Source organism: Pelobates fuscus, chromosome 4, assembly GCF_036172605.1.
Source record: "Pelobates fuscus isolate aPelFus1 chromosome 4, aPelFus1.pri, whole genome shotgun sequence".
Lineage (NCBI taxonomy): Eukaryota > Metazoa > Chordata > Amphibia > Anura > Pelobatidae > Pelobates > Pelobates fuscus.
In genome coordinates, this window is record NC_086320.1 from 347,733,254 (window position 1) to 347,757,035 (window position 23,782).

Consider the following 23,782-nt stretch of genomic DNA (forward strand, 5'->3'; position numbering starts at 1 on the left):
ATATTTGTATGTATCACATTTACATGTTCTTTCTTAAGTTGATTCTGTTTGATTTTGAACAAAAAAATATTTGAAAGTGCATGTAAGGATCTAAAGGTGGTATAAGGAAGGCAAATTAGTTCTTCCTTTGCAAGCCTTCTGCATGCCTATGCACATTTTACAGCTCGTTAAGGGACATACTAGGCTCACACTTTAGTTCGGGGCACAATAACCTACCTATCTTAATTAGTGAATCAGAGGCTGTCCAAATTAGTAAAATTATTAAGACTTCTTTCCAGCAAGACGTCTTGAGAAAGGTCTGTAAGAACGACTATTGTCATCGAGAACACATTTGTATGTGGTACCCTGGGCCAATGACACAAAGTGTAAAGGCAGGCAGGTCCTCGGTCATTGCTCATTTAAAAAAAAAAAAAATTCTTCAATTCTTTATTTTTGGTTTGACAGCTTGTACATTTACATCGGCAAAGGACAATACCTTTTCATGTCAGTATTAACAGACTTGACATATAAGGTACATTGTATACACGGCAACGCAAAGTATATCCTCCTGCTGTTTATTGCTTCTGAGTCATATTCAGTTTTCCAGCCATCAAGTAAATTTTAATTTTGATAAAAGGAAAATGAACTCACATAGTCAACGATAGAGTAGGGTGTTAAATAACCTTTAAACGTAAGACCGGGCATAGTGTATTGTTAGATTGGTGGAGCATAGTCTTCATTATTATTATGGTTGAGAAAAGAGAGAAGTGGAAGAGCAACTAGTAGGTTAATGGGAAAGTGCTGTAAGAGTATACAGTGGGATGTCTTGGTGAGGGGATGGGGGGGTTTAGCGTACTTGTGGACTCTTGGGTATTGGGGTGGATTCCCTTCTCGAGGTGGGTCATAGTTCATTTAAATATTTCTTCCAGTTTGAAATATTTAATTTGTTTGGGATAAAACCAATTGAGGTTGTATTCATAACACAGGTGATTTTAGTGTCTGGCCATTTCAGTCTGAATTTTGCAATTCACCAAAGTGTGGCAATAGCTGGTTACAAACATTTATCCATCTCTATTTTTCCCTAAATTCAGTTCTTATTTTTTTTCTTGTTCGGTTAGTAATCCTGTTGGTAAAGAGCATAGGTGCCCTTTTAGGTGTTTAGTAGTGTAATATAAATAACTCTCTGTATATGAATTCACAAAATATGACTTTGTCTTTTATAATGGCTGACATTTTATTATAGCTTTTGGTAACCACTCATTTTTCTTTTCTAGGCTGGGCTCACGTGGTATGTGCACTATATATTCCAGAGGTTCAGTTTGCAAATGTTTCTACAATGGAGCCTATTGTGTTACAGTCTGTGCCTCATGAACGATACAATAAGGTAAAATGCTTTACCTGTTAAGAAAGTGACTTGTGTACATGTGACATTCCTAATGTAAATTTCAGTGAATAAGAGTAGAATTGCCATCGTAGCTCTATGACTGTAGCTTAGGCACATGCATATAATTGCTCTGTATTGCTCACAAAAATAATATTAAAGGGACACTATAGTCTCCAAAACAACTTTGGTTTAATGAAGCGGTTTTGGTGTAGAATTATATGTGGAGGTGGCCAGTGAAGGACAGGAGAGGGAAGGGATGGACAGCAGTCGTGAATCAATGTCAGCTGACAATTTCTGGAGATCAAGAGAATTAAGGTCCCTCCTGAGTTGAGGGGGGTTAGGCTGAGGTTGTTGGGTAAGGGGGTACGTGAGAGCAAATAAGAGGTGGTGATCAGAGAGTGGATATGGAGTATTGCAGATATTAGATACTGTACATGCATAAGTGAAGATTTGGTCAAGGGTATTGCCAGCTACATGGGTGGGAGAATTTGCCCACTGCGATAGCCTGAGGGAGGAAGTAATTGAAAGTAGTTTAGTGGCTGCAGAGGTCAAAGGTGGGTTTATAGGAATATTGAAGTCCCCGAGAATTAGGGATGGAATGTTAGAAGAGAGGAAATAGGGTAGCCAGGCAGCAAAGTGGTCAAGGAAGAGAAGAGGGGAACCAGGGGGACGGTAAATAACAGCAATGTTGGCAGAGAAGGGTTTGAAAAGGCGAATTGAATGTATTTCAAATGACGGGAAAGAGAGGGAAGGGGGGGTGGGAAGAGGTTTAAAGGAGCAGTGAGGGGAGAGGAGAAACCCACCACCACCTTTACATTCAGGAGTTTCTTGGGTTGTGGGTAAGTTGGAGACCACCGAAGGACAAAGATGCAGGGGTGGCAGTGTCAGAGGGGGAGAGCCAGGTTTCTGTTAAGGCTAGTAAATCTATTGAACGAGAGATGAAGAAGTAATGGACAGCAGTGGATTTAGTTATATTGCAAACAGAGCGTGCGTTCCAGAGGGCAGTATTGAAGGAGGATTTAGAGGAACATGAGATGGGTATGAGATTAGTGTGGATCCTTGGGTTAGTATGTGGTGAGTTTGTTGAGAGGGGACCGGGGTTTGGAGAGACATCACCAGCTGCTAGGAGCAGAAGGATAGAAAGGAAGTGAAGGTGGGAGTAGGATTTGAAAGTTTTGTAGGAGGGTATGTATGTAGAGGATTTGGGAGGAGTTGGTGTAGAGTGCATGGGATGAATAGAGAGGAACCATTGTAAGGATGCAGTGTGTTACGGTGGGCAATCTTCCAGAGATGATACCTCTGCTCAGAAGATTCTGCAGGACTTAGTTGCTTGGGAGTGCTGGGGGTTAATGCTGTTTTAAGGGGCCCAGTCTGAAATATAAGGTCTGAGGTTAGAAAAAAAAATGAAATAAAACACACTATTATGGGTGGGGAGACATGGGGCTATTGAGGTAATTAATTAGAGATGAAAAACTAAAGGAGAGAACATTTGGGATCAAAAGATAGGAAGGATCAGATAGGTGAAAGTCATAAACCATGAACATAAATTTACTAGATTATCTTATTCTCATCCTCTTTAAGAATCTGTTCTTCTTTTCTTAATTTTTTTTTAGCACTTGTAATATAGATTCTCTTCCAGCATGCTCCTTCACATTCTTCTAGGTAGTTATATTGCGCTTCAATAAACTTTATTTTGAAAGAGAATTACTGGGTGATTAAAGCTTCCAGTCAGTCACTGTCAGAAATAGAGAGAGAAATGTAATTGCACTTTCAAAATTGAAGTTGGGGCTGCCCAGCAGTATCCAAATGAACATAAGGATGGAATCATCAGGGAGTACAATCCCTTTGTAAAGACTTCTCTGGAGGAGACACACTTGAGTAGGAATTTTGCCTCTCCTATGCGATCTGCTTTGAAAGTCATGCACATCTGTCCTTTGCTGAGTGGCAGAATTGTTCTTGGGAACTGTCATACCTGCTACAAGCACTGGTGGGCTTAATTGTTTTCACAATCACATTTTTCTTAGTTTCAAGGCTGTACCTTGAAACCAACCCAAGCATCGAGCCTCCCACGACCAGCTGCAGAGAGCAGCTGAAAACAGACAAGCAGAGTTGTATTTAACATTCAAGAAAGGAAGAGAATGAATGGTACACAAGCCATTGTAAAGCACGCAAGTACTGCTTTATGTTAAGCAGCATTTTCTTTAAAGCATGCCAGTGTTCCTTTAATAAAAAGCACATTCCTTGCATTCTTTTTGTACCCATAGTCTACCACTTGGCACAATGCCCAGACCATTTCAGAACCTCCCCCAATCTTCTGTTTGATGCTTCCCATACAGTGTATTTAACGTTCTCCCTTCCCAGAGTTCTCAGACTGTTAAAACGGAATCATTGGTCTAAAACTTCAATCAAATATGTATTTGATTTTGTTCTCAATATAATCTGGTTTTCTCCCATAAAGTAGATTTGTCGCTTCCCAGATGTTGAATATTCGGTTTACTTTCTGTGTTTAGGAAATAATGCTTTTGTAAGGTCTGAAAAACTTTAAATAAAATCCACACACCTCAAAACCTACAAATGTATAATCTCAGATATGTCTTGATACGTTTGATATGTCTCAGATATGTAGCTTTGCACACTGAAGGCGCACTATAACTGCCTTATCTTTTGATTTTTTTTTTTGTAAGCTGTGCAATGATCCCTTAAAGGAACACTATAGCGTTAGAAAACATGTATTCCTAAAGCTATAGTTTTAAGCTACCTGTTTGGGTGTGTTCTCTCTCTCCCCTTCCCTCTGTGCCTTTTGAGGGTTTGAAAGGTGAGGTTTATGCGTGAGCTACTACATATGCGTTGTAAAATGCCTTTGCTGTGCCAATCAAATGCTGCACTATAAGCTGGCAGAGTTAGGTAGTGGGGAGGTGGTTGAGTTTATAAAAAAAAAAAAAAAAAAACACACACAACAGCAAATGAGCAATAGATGGAGGTGGAAGAGAGGGTGGGAAAATTAGGTTTTTAAGTGACATAATTTATGCACAGAATTAACATTAGGCAGCCCGGAACAGAGTCCTGGGCTGCATAAGTCATGTGTGCTGGGGCTGCAACTAGCTCCCAGCACACAATTAAGAATATCTCCAGTATGTACCTTGTTTCAAGCTGAAACATTGCATGTACTGACTCTTGCCACCATCACCACTTCAAAACACTGTGACGGTCAGTGATTGGAGTGTACCTTTAAAAAAAAAAAAAAAAAAGCATTATTAAATACATGCATGTTTTCATTTGGGTTATATCTGATAAATAGATATATTTTCCTTACCACTGTGGACTATACTACTTTGTAATAGTGTAAAGTCATTTGGACTATACCATTTTACTTGTACACAATATCTACATTAAAGGCGCACCCTTCTCCTGCTTTTTGCTCTGTTTATAATTAAATACATGCATGTTTTCATGTGGGTTATATCTGATATAGAGTGATTTATTTTACACTTTAAGTCTGTGTAGCATTTCTCAAATGTGTTTAGTTAACGATCAGTAGGTTTTAGCGAAAGGACAAAGATACACATTTGAACATTGAGAGGCAAGTAATGCCCATATAGAGAGGTTTGATTGCATCCAAAGAATACCTTTTTAGTAGTACCTACTTTAGAGTGTATACTGTAGATAAGTTGGTACAGAGATGTAATTATAGCATATAACAGATCCATTTATTTAGATTGTATAAACTAGATAAAATGGCTATTCGAATCTGTGTCCATTAACTTTTTTTTTTTTTTTTTTAAAGCAAAATAGATGTCTAGGTATTCACATTGATTGTCAATAGAAATAATTGTATGTGTATCACGCACACTCCATCCTCCTCTGTGGTTATTGCATGAAATGCTGTTGGATCTCATCTTAAAGCCTTTTATTAAATTCCATATGTCGGAGCCACTGTTCCTTGGACCTTTCATATTACTGCTGCATATCTGATGCTCCACTAGACAGAAACAGGAAATGAGGGAATCTAGACTGTAGACAAGGAAGAGTATTTGTTCCCTTTGATGTGTGTAAGAATATGCAGGGATTGTCATTGAAGCTTGTACTTGAGTTTTCAGTAGGTTTATTTGTCAGACACAAAGAATTTACCTCCTGTCAAAGAGAAGGAACTGGTGCAGGGGAAGGAAGCCTTTTTAACTCTTCCGTGACTTGTAGTCTTCTGTCTTGGAAAAAAAAAAATCGGAAATGGTACAAGAAATGTGGCATCTGGCAATTTATTCACAGAATAGTACATTGTGTGATTTGTGCCACAAACCAAATTCTAGAATTCATTTTGAAAATGAACATTTTCTTGTGTGGTTATGTTTGTGAATTATACAAAAAAATTAACTACACAAAGTTAACCTGAGGGGGAGGCATACTGTGCCAGTGTGCGCCTGCCTGCCCCTCTTCTATTACAGCTGACTGCGAAGCATTGGAAAGCTGTGGTTGCATGTGTGCATATTAAGTCTCTGATTGGAGTATCCCGGCACAGACTTTCATGGCTATGGAAAAGGAGGAGGGACCCGCAAAGAACTGCAGCTTTAGCAAGCGATATATAATACCCTAAAAAATGTTTATTATTTTTTTATTGGGGATGCATCTACTAAATAGTGGTTTATTTTTTGATAAATGTACAATGTAGTGATCCTTTAAACAACTTGAGTATTTTGTACTAAAATGTGCTGGTCTCTTAATTATCCACATGTCCTGGTTTATTAATAAATTTATAGTGAAATATGCTACAGAGCCGTGTTACGGCGTAAAAGGAAAAGCTCTCTATAGTGCCCTTGTCCGTCATACTCCCCATGATGCAGAAGGGGTTTTTAACCCCTGGAATCACTAACCTGATACCAAAGCCTATGGCCCTCTGGTCTGGTTCAGGCTCCGCCTCAGCTCCTCCCCCAAAGACGACATTCGGTAGCGGAGACCTAATGCACATGCACGGCGATGGCCACGCTCACATTAGGACTTCTCCTCAATAGGAAAGAATTTTATAATTCTGCTGCCCAATATCACTTTTATTCCAACGTAATCTTTTTTTCCAATTGTGTTTCATTTTTAAAAATATATTAATATATTTTTTTCTTTGAAATCCTGTTTCATTTTTTTTTTTCTTGCAGTGTGTAATAAATTTGCATTGAATCTATAGTTTTTTTTATTTTTCTAGGGAAATGGAAATCTTCTTAATTTAAAATGTGGAAACGGGTTTTTTTTTTTCGGTGTTTTTAATTGTAGATTGCCAGCTCTTTGGGACTGTGGGAATGTGACAATCAATTAAAAAACGAGCACCTTTGTTTATATACTAGCTACATTTGACTTCTTTCCATCATTCCTTGTGCAAAATTGTCTGGAAAACTGGAAAGACTGGCTTATTGGCAATATTACTGTAGCTGAGGGGGAATGGCACAGTTATCTGGCAGCTCATGATAAAATCTGTTTTGATAAGCAATCTGCATTTCAAGGTCCTGGCTGAAAGGAAAGACTTGGTTTCTAACCATTTCAGTTCAGGCCAATCCTTGCGTGGACTACCCCTTTAAAACAAACGTGGGAAAGCCTCCAGCTTAGATTTTGGGCACACAAGTCATTTTGTCTCATAAAAGGCTAGACCTAGAGGCCTCGAAAGGGGATGGGTGCATGCATGCTGGAACTACAATGAAAGCACAGACCTATGTAACATCACACTGCCAAGGATCAGTGCTTCTAGGGGGTAACGAAGTGGTTAAAACCTTCCTGGATGGAGGAACCTGTTTCCTATAGGAGATTGGAGGTGTCTTCTTCCCGTGGGAATGCAGACACTTTTTGCCCTTTTTGCATGGCTCAGAACCAGGCTAACTAGTAAACTTCGGAATCATTGGCTTCAGTGCACACTTCCTTACAGGCTGATTCAGTTGACTGGTTTGGAGAATTTATTGATTGTAAGCAGTTTTCTGTTAACATAATCAGAAACGTTCAAATTTTGTATTGTTTCTCTGTTTCCAATAATTGCAACTCCGTTTAAATTTGCTTTAAGCACTCGTGAGCTTGCAAACTTATTTTTGGATAGAGGAAAATCAAGAGTGTTATATTTAATTTGATATATTTATTTCGCTATCTTTTAATGTAATAATACTCTTTACACGAGTCTTCTAAATTCCCCATTCTTGCATTTCAGTGCTTGGATCTACAACATATAGGAGAAAATATAGGAGAAAACAAGAATCTAAACATTGTTCTTGCTAGCAAATTTAGATTTTTCAATAATTATATAGAAATATAATCCCTACCATACCTGTTAATTTCTTGGCGTAGAGATATATGTCCAGAATTGATTGATAGAAGAGATCAGGATAGTGCCTTCGGAGATGGTTCTCTGATTATTGATGTGGCAGTCGCACTTTGCCAGAGGAATGTTAGAAGTGAGTGACAGCTGTTACTCCTCTTCTCTGTCATTGAATCCCTTTGTAATAAAGCCAGTATGTTCTTTTCAGTAGGGGAGAAGGAAAGTGTAGAAATGGCAAGTATTTAACTTCTCCTAATGCAGTTAAAAATAGAGTTTACCTACCACTACAGCATTGATTAAACTGAACCTGCAAGGACCGATTAAAGACTTTTATTAACCCCCCCCCCCCCCCCCCAAAAAAAGCGCTACGGAATTTGCTGGCGCTATATAAATAATAAAATAATAATCATTCTCTCCCAGGAACTCATTACACCCATTTAATGAATGCAAAGGTCCTGAAAATGAAAGCCCCCACACCCTTTCAACAAAGTGTACTGGAAGCTTCAACAAGTATACACCATTGCTACAGTAAGGGAATGGAAATAAAGTTAATTCTCACATCTGCCTCTTTGCATTGCATTATAGAAACTGCTCAAAAAGCTTTTTTTTTTTTTTTAAGTCTGCACTTACTGTTTGCAGACATTCTGCTCAGATTCTTATTACATTCTGTTGCCATTTTTAGCAAGATGTACTGCTAGTAATGCCTCAGTCTTTATAAATACATATAAGCAGAACACTTAATCATATTCTTACTCTAGTTTTCGAACATCAATTGCATGTCAAAATTCTCTTTTTGATTTTGTACTAACATTTCAGACCCAGTATGAAATATTGCAAAATAAGGGATACTGTCCAAAGCTTTTAATCCCTTTAATACTTCTATGAGGGATGAACAAGTGAAACAATGTGTACATTTGCATAATTTTTACCTTTTGTCTGAACAGAAATCTAGAAGCAAAATTGCTATTTTATCATCGTTGATAAAATGAACCGTAATTATAGATAATTTGTAAAGTAAAACGAAAGTGGTTTTTTTTTTTTTTTTTTTTTTAACCATGGTGCAACGGATAGAAAACTTTTAATGAAAGAGTTAATGAGTAAATTGTATAGCAAGTTTGCTTTTAATGTCCTTGAGAAACCACTTTAAATAATGTTTGTACAGACTGGACAGAATTTTAAGCAGATAGGTAATCCACTCACAAAGTTTTTATTGTCTAGCGTTTTCTAAAAGTAGCCAGTTTTGTAGTGATAACATACTTTATAATGTACATTAAGCTATGTTTTTACTATGCTAGATAATTGTTTGCCTTCCTTTTTTATGGGTCTTTGAATGCCTATAGGGTGTGTCATGATAATTAGGTTCTTTTCAGGTCAAAACGTACTTAAAATTAAACTGCATTTAATGCCAGCAAGCCATGTCCTACTAATCGAATCGAGAGTCCCAGGGATATTCCTTTCACACAGACCTGATGGGGCAGCTGTAAAATACCGTGTTTCTTAAAGCAGAACTGTCACTTCTGTTAAAGTGACCATTTCCCACTCCCTCACCTCAGTAAACACAAATTAAGCTTTTATGCTGGCGATTAGTGTCCCAGATGTAAATCTAAAATTCACTTACCTCTGCAGCACTTCTGTGTGTAAGACAACAGCATTGCCCAGTGGTTCTCCCAGCATGCATCTTTGGCAAGTGAGCATGCAAACTAAATTCAAAGTGCATTTCAAATGCAAGGCCAGAACAGCTGAACTAAAGGTCTGCCTGATTTAGTGATTTTTTTCCTATTTGACTATTTTTGGGCCTTAATTTTGAAATTCTCGCTGAATTCACCTTGAATTCTCAACTTAGTAAATAACCCTGTTATATTTGCACATTCCCTCTCACAGCACACTAAAGTGCCTGTGAGTCTACAGGGGTTAATGTGATCTTATTGGTATGCTGTGTGGCTAGCCCAAGACAGCCAGGCAAATTATTATTATTATTATTATTATTATTATTATTATTGGAGTTTATATAGCCTCAACTTATTCCACAGCTCTATACAATATTATAAAGGGGGAAATTTAACAATAAATGAAATTGTTACAGGAACAGCAGGTTGAGGACCCTGCTCGAACAAACTTAAATTCTAGAGGTTGGAAATAAAAAAAATATAAAATACATTCAAAATAAAACCAAAAATAATGTAACCCATAGGGTTGTAACAGAACTCCACAAACAACAATTCTCATTTAAAGGAACACTATAGTGTCAGGAATACAATCATGTATTCCTATCCTCTAGATTGTAAGCTTGTCTGAGCAGGGTCCTCATCAACCTATTGTTCCTGTAACATTTTGTAATGGTCTCATTTTATTGTTACATTTCCCCCTTTTTTCTAATATTGTTAAGCACTGCGAAATAAGTTGGCACTGTATAAATGTCAAAAATTAAAATGGCACTATAGTGTTAAACTAACTGTTTAGGTTCCCAACATTAAACTAACCTTTTCTCACGCTGCACTGGTCTTGCTACAGCTGGCCTCGCTGCCAATCTTGATAATTTCAGCAATCCAATGCTTTATCCATAGGAAAGTATTGGAAGGCTATTGTGCATGCGCAGCAAAATGCAATGTTGTGCCAAGTAACATCTCCCCACAGAGATTCATTGAATCAATGCATCTCTACCAAGTACATTCACTGTCTTCATGCAGACTATGGAGATGATGAACCCTTGTGCTGCCCACTGTGCCGCACTGAAAGATCAAGCACCTCTAGAGACCGTCTGAGTGACTGCAAGTAGAGGTGTTCCTAAGCAGCAATGTAAATTACATTAAAAAGCTTGACAGGCTATAGACACCAGTACCACTACATTAAGCTGTAGTTGTTCTGGTGACTATAGTGTCCCTTTAATTTCAATGCAGTCCCTAGAAATCAAATTATCTTGTACATGTTTGCTTAACTGTATAGATTACCCTTGTATATACTAAAATGTGAAGCATATATTAGCGTGAACTGACAAACAAATTGTCAAGGCTAGGACACATGGGTAATTCCCAAGTTCATCTATTTTTTTCACTTTACTACTTGCTTTGTGTAGAGTCCTGGCTACTGGTTAATAAGCGGTTAATGACTGCACAATTGGCATATTCTAGCAAAGGGACAGTAAAATCGGGGTTTAGCTGTGTAAGTGGGGATAGTGGAACCATGACTTGGAGAGAGTTGGTGACCGATAACATACACCACACACACGAACATTCCATGCCTTATACAAGCTCAAACAAATCCCAAACTAGATGCATTTAAAGTTACCAAAGAGGGACACTCTGTTTTTTTATGGAATAGGCACTGAGCGCAAACTGTTAGATGACAGGGACATATTCATGGAAATATATGCAGGTCATTAGCTGCAAAATTATTGTTTTGCTATTGTATTCTTTTATAAATTATACACATTACTGTAAATTCTACTGCTCTGTGATACATTTTATGCACTCCAGATAATATTAGATTCTATTAAAGGGATGTTTTGGATTGTGAATTATAGTTGTGTTTTTTTTTTTTTTTTTGCTGATCCCATAATACAATAATCCAGCTGCCCCTTTAATGCTGCACATTGCTACGCCCCTGCACCTTAATGTCATAGCAAAGATACCAGAACTATTATACCTTTCAGAGTGCTCTTCCAGGGTTTAGTTTTTCTTTCACAAGTCTCAATGTAAGGCCTTGCTTGCTACCTCCAGCTGCTTCCCTGATTGCTTTTATTACCCTTCCCCCTCCAGCTTGTTATCACTTAGAAGATACACGTGACATTAGTCACCTCCTGCCTTCCCCTAGCACTCTCTTCATCATCCACACTGAATTCTAAATGGCTCTGTGTTCTTAACCCTTGAGTTTGCGTTTTGTCGGGTCGCTAGTTAAGGTGCGCTTTACATTTTGTTTTAATAATCTATAGTTTATGGACATCGAATTTCAGATTACTTCGTGAACCAATGTTTTTTTTTTTTTTTTGCCCATTTTGCGGATTTTAACGAAAATTATGTTGGGGTTTAGGAGACGTTTGAGTTACAATTGTTCAGTGATCAGAGCTGGAAAGAAACTAGTAATGATGTGGTCTGTTCATTGAGCCCACTCTAAGCTTGGGTACAGGTTAGGAAAAATGCTGCATGCATGATGTAGATCATCTGGCAAAACATTATTCTCAAAGCTTTTCCCAGTGTTTCAATAGACTTCCTGGCAGTCTTCCAAGTTGCTTAACGCATAAAATAAAACTAATCATTGCCCAAAGTTGCTTGGAACTCCCTCAACCCCCGTCTCAATGTTACCACATTGTCATTTTTTTTAAATTTTTTTTTCTTAATGGCTTATATTGGGCTGTGGCAGCTTATTTGAGAGTAGATCCTGTTCAAGGCGTTTTTTGTGTTTGTATGTTTCTAGAAGTAGAGCAAACCTGTAGGGGTTGGCAAAGTGCTATTTCAAATCCTGTAGATTGCATCATAAAAAGATGGTCAGCAAGTCTTACAGGCAGGTAGTGCATCATGGGAGATGTAGTCTTTTGAATGGATTCCTTTTCCTGAATGTCTCAGAGCATAACCGCACATGATTAAGAATAAGTATTTGTTTTTATTCTGCTGGAGATAATCTTTTGGTCTTATCTTTCATTTCCACATGGATGAGTTATGGAATTTTTTTAAAAAATGTATTAGTTTGTGTGGAATTGCAGTGATTTGAAAAGAGGCATGCAAAACTTCGTAACAGCTGAGAAACAAATCCCCAACTTTACTTTGACTGAGTTTTTGAAGTTGCTTGTCACTCTTTTGAAGGAGCACTCTACGCACCATAACCTCTGCAGTTCATTGTAGTGGTTATGGTGCTTTAAGCAAATGGTGCTAACAAGAGGGCCCAGACTGTAGGTGCCCAAACTGTTTCCAAGCAGGTTATCTTACTAAAAAAAAAGAAAAAAAGGGACTCCTTACCCCTCGGATAAAGCACATCATATACAGGTGCGTATTTATTAAACTGGATTTAAGGCCCCAAATGCTATAATCACCATAGCCACTACAATGAGCTAGAGCGTTGAACGCATCTAGTAAATTCTAATATCACAATAGGAGTATTTGCATTGCTTTTACCAATGCTTTCAAATAGGGATTTCTAGCACTTGGAAGTAGTGAAGACCACTGCAGCTGCTTCCATTTTTTTTTCCCGTAGGTGGTCATTATTACCTAGCCCTGGCTTTAATGGTTTGTAACTCTGGATCAGGTTCCTATAAAAGCAGCTCTCAGCCTTGGACTTGTCACTTCATCGCCACATGCCTCTAGCTGTGAAAGTGTTGTATGAAGAACCTGACTACAATTATTCGAGAACGAGGGGAAAAAAAGGATTTCTTTATATAGTACCAAATTATGCTCCAGCACAGCAAATTGAGAGCGACCTCCGATTCTAAAAATATTAATTTGTACAGTTGGAAAATGAAATGTTACAGCGTGCAAGAATGATTTTATTACCCACATAAGCAACCATTGTTTTTCTACTTTTTGTTTTTTAGACTTGCTATATTTGTGATGAGCAAGGAAGAGAGAGCAAAGCTGCTACCGGCGCATGTATGACTTGCAATAAACATGGCTGCCGACAAGCCTTCCATGTTACCTGGTAGGTACTGTTTACGATTAAAGTTCTGAATTTGCTTTAGTGCTCAGAGAGATAATTAACCCCTTAACGCCGTTACGGCGTGCTATGCCGTCACGGGTTAAGTGGGCTTTAAAGCCGTTATGACGGCATAGCACGCCGTAACGGCTTGCAGCCCCAGGAGGTAAGTTATACTTACCTCCGCCGCGATCCGCTTCGGGAGGACTGCCTCACAGCCCAGGCAGCCCTCCCACGGCAAATGAGGCCCCCGGGGGCCATGTGATCGCTCTCAAAGAGCGATCACATGGCCCCCTATAGCTGGCTGTGGATCTGCCAGCAGGGGGACTGTTTGAAATATCAGACAGTCCCCCTGCTGGTGGGAAGTATAAAAAATAAATAAAAGACAAGTGTAAAAATAAATTAAATATATTTTTATATATATATAATATGTATATATATTATATATATAATATATATATATATTATATATATGTAACGTCATACAAAGTGTATTTTAATATTAATATAAGTATATATATATTAATATTAAAATACACTTAGAATGACGTTACATATATATAATATGTATATATATTATATATATAATAGATGTACATATATATATTATATATAAATACGTATAATTAAAATAATAAATAAATGAAATAATAAAATAAATAAATAAAATATTGAAACAAAATTTAATATAAATTATATATGCATATGTAATTTCATTCTAACTGTATTTTGTTATTAATATATATATATCGGTAACAAAATACACTTAGAATGACATTCTATATATATCTATATATATATAAAATACAAATAACCGCAAATATATATATATATAGATAAATACATATAATTACATAAAAGATTACATTAGTATACACGTAGAATTTAAATACCTATAAATGCATATATATTAAAATTCTACATGTATATTTAAATAATCTTTTAACGTAATTATGTGATTTGATTAATTAAAATTTGATTGACATGCATGACAACACAGGAAGAAAGTGCAGAGAATTTAATTTGCAAGCACTATATTTGACCCTGTAACTCTCCAAGACACCATAAAACCTGTACATAGGGGGTACTGTTTTACTCGGGAGACTTCGCTGAACTCAAATATTCATGTTTCAAACTGGTAAATTGTATTACAACGATGATATTTTAAGTAAAAGTGACGTTTTTTGCATTTTTTACAAGCGAACTGCACTTTTATGGTCTATATTATTGTTGTAATATGTTTTACTGTTTTAAAACACTAATATTTGTGTTTAGTGAAGTCTCCCGAGAATAACAGTACCCCCCATGTACAGGTTTTATGGTGTTTTGGAACGTTAGAGAGTCACATATAAGGCTTGCATTTCATTTTTTTCACATTGAAATTTGCCAGATTGGTTATGTTGCCTTTGAGAGCGTATGGCAGCCCAGGAATGAGAATTACCCCCATGATGGCATACCATTTGCAAAAGTAGACAACCCGAGGTATTGCAAGTGGGGTATGTCCAGTCTTTCTTAGTAGCCACTTAGTCACAAACACTGGCCAAATATTCGTTTTTTGCTTTTTTCACACAAAAACAAATATGAACGCTAACTTTGGCCAGTGTTTGTGACTAAGTGGCTACTAAAAAAAGACTAAACATACCCCACTTTCAATACCTTGGCTTGTCTACTTTTTCAAATGGTATGCCATTATGGGGGTAATTCTCATTCCTGGGCTACCACACCGTCTCAAAGGTAACATTACCAATCTGTCAAATTTCAATTGGAAAATGTAATGTTCTATATTTGACCCTGTAACTTTCCAAAACAACATAAAACCTGTTAATGGGGGGTACTGTTGTACTCGTGAGACATCGCTGATTACAAATATGTGCATTTTTTTTGCAGTAAAACCTAACAGTATTATGACATTCACAGTTAAAATGTCAGACGGAAATGCAAATTTAAAAAAAAATCTTATTTTCTCACATTTTTTTTTACTTTTATTCATAATAAATGATGTTCCATATATGAATAGTTAATGATAGATTAAAGCCCTGTTTCTCCTGAACAAAATGATATATAATAAGTGTGGGTGCATATAATTTGAAAGAGGGGAACTACGGGTGAACAGACACATAGCGCAAATTCCAGTTTTTGTTTACGTTTTGTTTTGATCAGAACGTGCACTATTGACTCCGTCCTGAAGGGGTTAAAGGGAATTTGTCTGGAAGATAATGTTTAATTATATAGTGATGGTGATTTCAAAATGTTTTCAAGATTACCTTACACATTAAGGTTTTTTTAACTCTTAGGTCTCCTTTAGTTACCGTAGCAGAAAGCAAACCAGGTTTGGAAAAGCCAAAATGGCTTTACATAGAAGAAAAGCTTGGTTTCTTATTCCGATGTTTTCCATTGGAAGGCATGGATGTTTTAAGATGAATATCATTTGGATTTTTGGAAAAAAAAATTGTTTAGTAAGTAATTTAATTTATGAAAAAGAAGCTGGATGAATAAAAAGCTACGTAATCTGAATAAATAGCTGGGAGAATAGGAAGCTAGGTTCAGTCTTTGAATAAGAACCATTCTCGAAAAAGAAGCTAACTTCAGCATTATTCAACCATGCACTTTGTGATTACATGTGAATCCTATTTGCTGTGTTTTTAGTTTTTGAGCAGACCAGCTACCCATCTATGGCATTTGCAGACTGCCCGATAAGTTAAAACTTGGACTAAATGTAGAATTCGGTTTATTTTATTTACATTTCCAGTTTGTGCAGTTATGCTTTGTGTCTAAAATAAACCCGTTCTGGCCTATATACAGAGAGGACTATGTTACTGTTGTATGCTGACTGTAAAGTAACGTGTCTGTGTTTCTTACTAACCATGTCATTTTATCACTAAATATGACTGTTTATCCCCCAGTAATCCCTCACTCATGCAATAGATTAAATGTAATGCATTCATTATGAATCCTTAAGTTTTAAAATTCTGACTGTCTAACTGCCCATCTCCTTGCCATTCCAGCGCGCAGTTTGCTGGGCTTCTTTGTGAAGAGGAAGGAAATGGCGCCGACAATGTCCAATACTGTGGTTATTGTAAATACCACTACAGCAAACTGGTAAGACTATAGCAATAATGTTAATTTCAGAGCACTCCAGCATCTTTTCAGTGTCTCAGAATAAATAACGCTCGTTGTTAAATCTCATGTGAAACAATCCACAAATAAATTAAATGCAAGTCTCCGTATTTTAGATGAGCTGTTGATTAAACTGGCGCATCCGGTTTGCTTTTCCATTTCTCGTATCGAAGCCTGAGCTACTGTGAGTTTCTTTGGGAATAGTTTGGGTAATGTTACAGTAGGTCATTTTAACTGGACGATAGATGGATAATATATCCTTTTTGAGGGAAGGATATTGAAAATATACATTGCTGGCAACACTAAAATCAGTGCTGCCCTGCAGAATGCATCGATCATAGATTTCGCTTAGCTATAGCACCAGGGAATGTGTAACCTAGATCCACCAGATTTGGTTTTATATAAATATAAACCCAGCAGAGAATCCCATGCTTCAATTTCCATGCTCCATGTTCTTGGACTGTTTTTTAACCGTTTACTTAAATTTCTTTTGTGATCAGCTTCCGAATGCTGCTGATTTTTCAGCTTGTACAACAAGAAATCTATAGCAGTGGCCTAAGCTCATCACGCACTCCTGTGCTCATTGTCCTTCACATACTCTAACTTCTAGATAACCTGCTGGTTATGGAACTCCCATGATATTCTCTACTAGTAATGTTTTTTCTTGGTTTTAGAACATACAAACTACACTGTAGCATTCAGAAGGGGTCTACGATGCCTTTTAACCCCCCCCACCCCCTTCATACAGACCTAATTGGGTTCTTTGTTTAGACGATAGTTGTCGTGGTAACAGAATTACAGGAAATCTAGAGTGTTTTTCACCATTAGCACTCGGGAATGGCCGAATTTAAGGCTATTACTATTTCAGCAGTCTGAGCCATGAGTTATTGACCTGAGGGGTGTTGTTAAAGTTGAGGCTTAACACCAGCTGTTGTAGAACAGCGCAGATAAGTATAACATTGGCTGTCATTATTAGTCTCCTTTTGAAAAGAATTGTAGTGACAATTAACAGCAATACTGATAATGGAAGTACAATTTTTTTTTTTTTTTTATTAATTTTTTTTTATTTCTATTCTTTATTTTTGTCATTCACCATGAGGAGATTTCACAAGCATATAGTAGAACATTGGACATTCTGTTTGTGCTATCAAACAAGTTCATTGTCAAAAGGATAATGTCATGGAGAATGAATTTTTGAATTATAAAATGAAGAGAAATAACCATATACATTCAACGCAAAAACAGTATTGCGGGTATTCAGATAATAACAAATTGGGTAAACGACACTAGGGAGGGACCCTATATTACTTAGGTTAGTGTAAGCCTTCTTGCCCTAGATGTGCTTTGTGAGTTGAAGCAGAGGTATAAAAGCGTGCTGGCCCGTGGTGTGGTTTAGAGCAGGAGTCAGAGAGTCGGTCCGCTCGGGATAGTGTCCGGCTAGGTAGGGCTCCTGTATAGTACTCTCCCCCTGTCAAGGGAACGTTGGCTTAGTGTCCCGGTGGAAGGGTAAACTTTGCTTCCTTAAAGGTGCCCACATGCGGTAATCTCAATTGGTGTTCGGGCATTTCAGTGTGGCAGGAGGTGCAGTGTAGTACAATGGTCATATTATTGCTAGCCCCCAGGTCTTTGGTGGCATATAGGCTGCCATGAGCCGTCTGATAAAGTGAGGTAAGTTGTCAATACTCATGGACTCGGGTACACCTGGGTATCTTTAGGTTGTATTTACACCTGTGTTCCTCTAATGCCTCCACTCTGCTTGCTGTTTGTATTTGTTGTTGCTGTAGTAATTTCAGATTTCTTTCCACTATGTTAAGCCTCGTTTAATTTTCATTGGTTGAGGCCTCTAATATGGCGGCCCATATTGCCGCGTTCTCCACGACTTCTTTAATGCGGGCCATGTCTGCCGAGATGTTAAAGTGCTGCTCAGCGAACATGCTCTTGAGTAGGGTCGCGGTGATCAGGTTTCGGTCCTCTGCTTGTGTAGGTTTTGGTCCCGTTTCTGGCCGCTCGAGACCCCCTTCGCCAGGCTTAGACATGAGGTCCTCCGAGGAGTTTGACATTCCATCCTCCAGGAGCGCCATGTTTTCCCAGGCAGCTTTTTTGTGAACTCCAAAATAACTCTCTGATATCTCTGCCTTGGAGGCCTTTATCTGCCCTGTTTTTTTTTCGATCCATGGTGTCACCCCTTGATGAGGGTTGGTCTCAGCTCCACCTGGCTTCCAAAATCACCTGAAATCAGTCCCCTTTGGGCCAAAAGTTCCGGAGCACACGAGGAGTGCGACCGCTCTGGTGTGCAGCTGACTCCGCTCCCTAACTTATTTAATCATTAATTGCCAATAGATAGATTTTCAGCTGTCCAAATACTGGCCAGCTTCGTAGGAGTTGTAGATCATCAACAGGTAGGGAATGCCCATAGGCCATAATTGTATTAATCAATGTAATGCTCATTAGTTGCTGCTATTTAAAAAAATGTAATTGTGTGATTGAAGATGTTTATTATTTTGTGTGTTTACTGCATTTGCCTGATGAGAAAAAGCCATTGAACATGCCTTCTATGATGTACATTTGCTTCTTAAACTGAGCGTTCGGAATGCTCTGTTTTTAGTAACCATACTTAATTCCGGAATGTATAATCTTTTTATTGCGATATTGTACATGGTAATTTGTACGTAGTTGTGAAGTATTGAATAAATTTAAACAAAGAGTCCTTTAGGCATATCTCGAACTAAGCTTTGCTAGTTTAATAAACTGCTTTAACGCTCCATTTGGTGAATTCCTATATTGTTTTTATGTTAATTCCCTTTGTTGTGGATTTTGTCATACTTCAGCTTAGGAAATCCGGCAAAGACATTTCTTGCTTTGGAACTTTTTAGACCTTTTTATGTTAAACTTAACAGCCTTTTTGTGTTTGAATACAGTATACACCAGCTGACTTTTTAATTTTTTTTTAATTTTTTTTAGTTTACAACATCAAGTACATTTCATGCATACATTTTCTCTATTTAGTACTGGTCAGAATCTGCTGTGCCATTTTAGGCCCTGGAGTAGCCATGTCTACTTTGGGCTAGTAGAAGTTCTCCTGAAGAGAACCTGTCAAACAGAAATCTTGCAGATGACATGATGATGTTTACAGTAAGCGTAGATGTGATCTGTAAACAGTTGCAGATTTACCAACTAATGTATAGATTACAAGACCCTTATCTTAAGATCACGTCCTCTACTCTTCTTATTTTTTTGCTGCGCTGAATGGAAAGACTACTCACAAGGCTAATTAAGTTATGAACTTGTAGGTGCTTGCCACATATTGTGCCATTCACAGCATATTTTGGCTGGTTCGTCACACCGTAGCTTGTTCCATTCTTACATGTAGTCTTTACTGAAATGCTGATGGTCAAATTGAATAAAATGTCAAACAACTTTTCACTATATGGATAAAATGCTCTGCTCTTTTAAATTACACAAAACCATGTAATTCAAGTGCACTTTAAAGCCAATATTTTGTGGCTTCGAGTGCTGCTAATATTTTAACTAGTTTTAGTATATATTTTAGTATATATGTTCAGCACAGCCTCTGTAACATTAACCATGTGTTGCATTTTTTTCAAGATAGTTGGAAATGCCGTTATTTCTTTCATTTTTCTATACAAAGCCCTTTTTTTTTTTTTTTTGGTAAATATATTTTTGAGTTGTTTTGTTTCTCCCATAAAGAAATGAAACCGTGAAATAGCAGTAAGTATACATTCCAGACACTCGCAGGTCTCAAAGATTTTAGAAGGCAGAGTCACTTTATAGGACACGCAGGTCCCGTCACACATACATAATGAAGATAGTCATGTGATGGTTAATCAAGTGGGGTTGCCTTCTTGTTTCTCGTATATCAAGTTTCCCCCCCCTTTTTTCTTGTAAATAACTTTTTATTAAAGAGATTCCCCCCCCCTTCTTGTGAATGAGGTGGGAAACTGTTCACATACAATTAGGTCTTTAGGTCTTATAGATCCTTAAGCCCTATATCTGCCCTCCACTTTACGGGTCTATCCAACTTGTGGCATAGTGGTACATAGCCCAAGCAGGGTGTCAAGGTTATGTATTGCGGATCTCCCAATTGGAGTAGTTAGTGTAGGTGCTTTCACTTTCAGTTGTATCCTCTAATGTTTGACTTTGCATAGATTTTGTTAAGTTACCCTTGAAGCTAGGGCCCCCGTACCTGCATTACTGTAGTGGGACGGGAGTTGATTGCGTATGACATTGGGATCGGATGCCCTCCTAGTGTATTTCGAGTGTGTAAGGTTTAAGTCCAGTTTAAGAGAAGAGAGTGGGAAAGGTGCACAGACTGTGTGGGCATCAAAGTTGTGTCAGAGTGCCGAGGGCGCCCTCCCCCCACCTTGCCACCTCTCAACCCCCATCAGACCCACCCCTCTTCTGGCAGTGTATTCTATCCATGGTCTACACAGTTCTACATGTTTGTCACTTCTTCCCATCACTGATGCCCCGGGCTGAATAAATCTCCTCAATCCACTCGTACCATTGTTCGAGCTTTGGAGTCTGGGATTGTTTAATGAGAACGTGCACTAGTGCTTTTACTGCATCAATCAACTGTCTCAGGGTGGATTTTTTTGTATTGCGAAATCGGGGCCGGTGTTGAATGTAGCAAGATTTGTTCCATAGTTAAGGGTGATGTATTGCCCAGGATTTCTGCTATTTTGGTATTTATCAAGTCCCAGAATGGTGCTATGCCAGGGCTATCCCACCAAATGTGTCTGATAGTCCCTTCACCCTTGTCACATCTCCAGCAGGTAGCCGTGATGTTTGGGAAAATTTTGTGTAGGAGAGCTGGAGTTTTTATACCACTGTGACAAAAGCTTATGAACCACAAGAACAACAAGTTACCTGCGCTCTCTCCTTAATCCCCATGTGTTTTTAAACAAATGGAGGTTTTTTAGTTACATAGGGGGGTCCTAACTCACAGGTGGCAGGTGGGCTCATCCTCTCATGGCCATTGGTGCTGGTGAACGTTACTCCCGAGGTGTGATTCCACTGTCATTTGAAAGTATTTCTACAGGAGAGCCCCCCTCCCCCCACTAAGAGATATTGATAGAGGAGTGAAATTGTTTTGTTTAGGCATAGTTTCTCAAATTGTCTGTGAATAGATGATTTGTCAGTGAGTGAGTTGTAGAAATATTTTAATTCTGTGTATCGGAATGTGTGTAATTGTGTTTGGTTGTTAGTTTTAATAAGGGTTTCAACCCTTTATTGTCGAGGACTGTGTGTATTGGAGTAAATTCTTATTCACCCAGAAATCACCAGGCTTTAGACGTCAAGCCTCCGTCCAGTGAATGATTGTTGGTTAGAGGTGTCAACGGGCTCTAATTCGGGGATAAGTGAGTAGCCTTTCGTGTGGAGGTCCAGATTTTCAGGATTTGAGCTGCTGGAGACAGACGGTCGAGCTATCAAGCGAGGTAACGTGATGTCCATATGTCAGTGAACATATGAGTCCCGAGTTGCCTCCTCTAATGTGATCCATTACTTATATTGTGGTCGGGAATGCCACTCCAAAATGCGTTGGAGTGGTGACAGACCCGCTTTTCCCAAGGATGGGAGGAAGCCAGGCAAGTTTCCAGACACGGGTTTAGGCTATCGGAAATTATAGCGATCGGTGTCTGCAGTCCCCCCCCCCTTCTGTGGAGGCCGTACTACCCCCAAGCTGAGATGTGAAGAGGGCCCCCCAACCACGGGTAGAAGCACAAGGAAGGAGGGTGAGGAAACAGAAAAGTCTCTATAGAATAACAGTCTATTCCCCCTCCTGAATAAGGGTGCGCTGCAGTTGGGTAGGTTGTAAGTATGAGGTGAAGTCTAAACAGAAGATGGCAAGACCTTTCGGTGAGAGTTTGACACAGATATGTGGAGCAGTTTCCAAAGATATCCCTCACTATCCCCTCGTAAACAAAAAAAGAAAAAAGAAACAAAAGAAAAAAAACAAAGTAAAACAGGGGGGAACAGAAAAATCTAACAATAACGAAACCTTGCACTAGCGAGAGGATCTGCGTGACTAGGAAGCAGGGAACACAGAGTCCGACCAGGCTGTGCCTTAGTGGGGTCCGTGCTCACTCGCCGCAGTAGTAAAAGCTATTTAATCCATTTGTCGCAGCATCCCTAAATTAATTCAGTGTGTGGCAAGTTATAATCTAAATTAAACGGTTTCGGCTTACATTCAATCAAAGTAATTTACATATTGGAGCCAACATAGTAATGTACAGACCGACAAACTAGCCTTGTAGCTCTAAGTATAAGTTTGGGCCGAACAGTTAGACACAGATTTGACAAATGCTGCAATATCACTTAATGGTGCTGATTTTCCATCCACTTTCACTGAAGGCTAAATTTATTAGAGAAAAATTCCGCTCTTAATAGGGTGGGGTGAAATCTAGAGGTTACACTGTAAGACGGCGTATTCTGCCTCTCTGATTATATTGCTTTTTGCATGTTGGAAAGTCTCTCTCTGACGTTGCCGTGTTTTTCGGAGTATACTTTGTGTATTTAACCTAATTTTCTAGCAGGATAGGAAGCAGTCACGGCACGTAATCTGTGTCACTGCTACTTATATGCAAAGGATAGCAGTTGCCAAGCAACGGCACACACCGAATATAGGTGATGCTAAATGGGAACAAAATAAGTTTTTACATGTTCCAGTGAACCTTTTTCTAAGCACACATTTATACATAGATGTTAATGTTAAACAATCCACCTATTTGAGTGTTTTTTTTCTTACACATCCCTTTAATGCAGACTCTGTATATGCATTCCTTCACTTTTCTTTTTACATTTATTTTTTAATCTATAAATATTACATATATTTATGTATTGATAGAAGAATATACATTTAAAAAAAAATTATTTCCTCTAAACGTCTTACATTTTTGAACTTTTTCATTTTATTTAATTTGCTCCTGACAGAACTACCTCAACTTACTGGAGGTTTACTGTCCCTTGCAAGAGGTGTTCTAATTGTGGTATAAGTGCATGAAATACTACATGTGATTGTATTGAATATGCATTCACTTTCCAATCACCTTTATGAAGATCTATGCTTGCTTTTTTTTTTTTTTTTTTTTTGGGGGCAAAAAGAAACACTCCTATCACCATAGCCACTACCCCTCACTACCTTGCAGGGATCCGCTTTTGGATATAGGAATTTCTAACTTAAAAACCTCTGACTATCCAATTTTCTCACTGAAGGCAGTACGTGGTGCTCAGAGGATGTCATGTAAGACGTCAATCTATTAAAAAAAAATAACAAAAAGAAAAACGGTTTGGCCCTTTAGTGTGTGTGTTGGGAGGGGGCACCAGGTCTTTATTCCTGGCACCACAATCACTACAGTTAACCCTACAATGTGTAATTTTACCAT

General features: G+C 38.2%; 1 protein-coding gene across 5 annotated transcripts in view; it reads left to right on the plus strand.

Moving 5' to 3' along the window:
• MLLT10 (MLLT10 histone lysine methyltransferase DOT1L cofactor) overlaps positions 1-23,782 on the plus strand; it is a 182,673-nt gene that overhangs the window by 71,711 nt on the left and 87,180 nt on the right. For all 5 annotated transcript variants that reach the window (XM_063452530.1, XM_063452533.1, XM_063452532.1 and 2 more), the window contains 3 exons: positions 1,254-1,363; positions 13,165-13,268; positions 16,268-16,361. In XM_063452530.1, the coding sequence (XP_063308600.1) occupies positions 1,254-1,363; positions 13,165-13,268; positions 16,268-16,361 (308 nt within the window). The remainder of the gene's footprint in view (positions 1-1,253; positions 1,364-13,164; positions 13,269-16,267; positions 16,362-23,782) is intronic.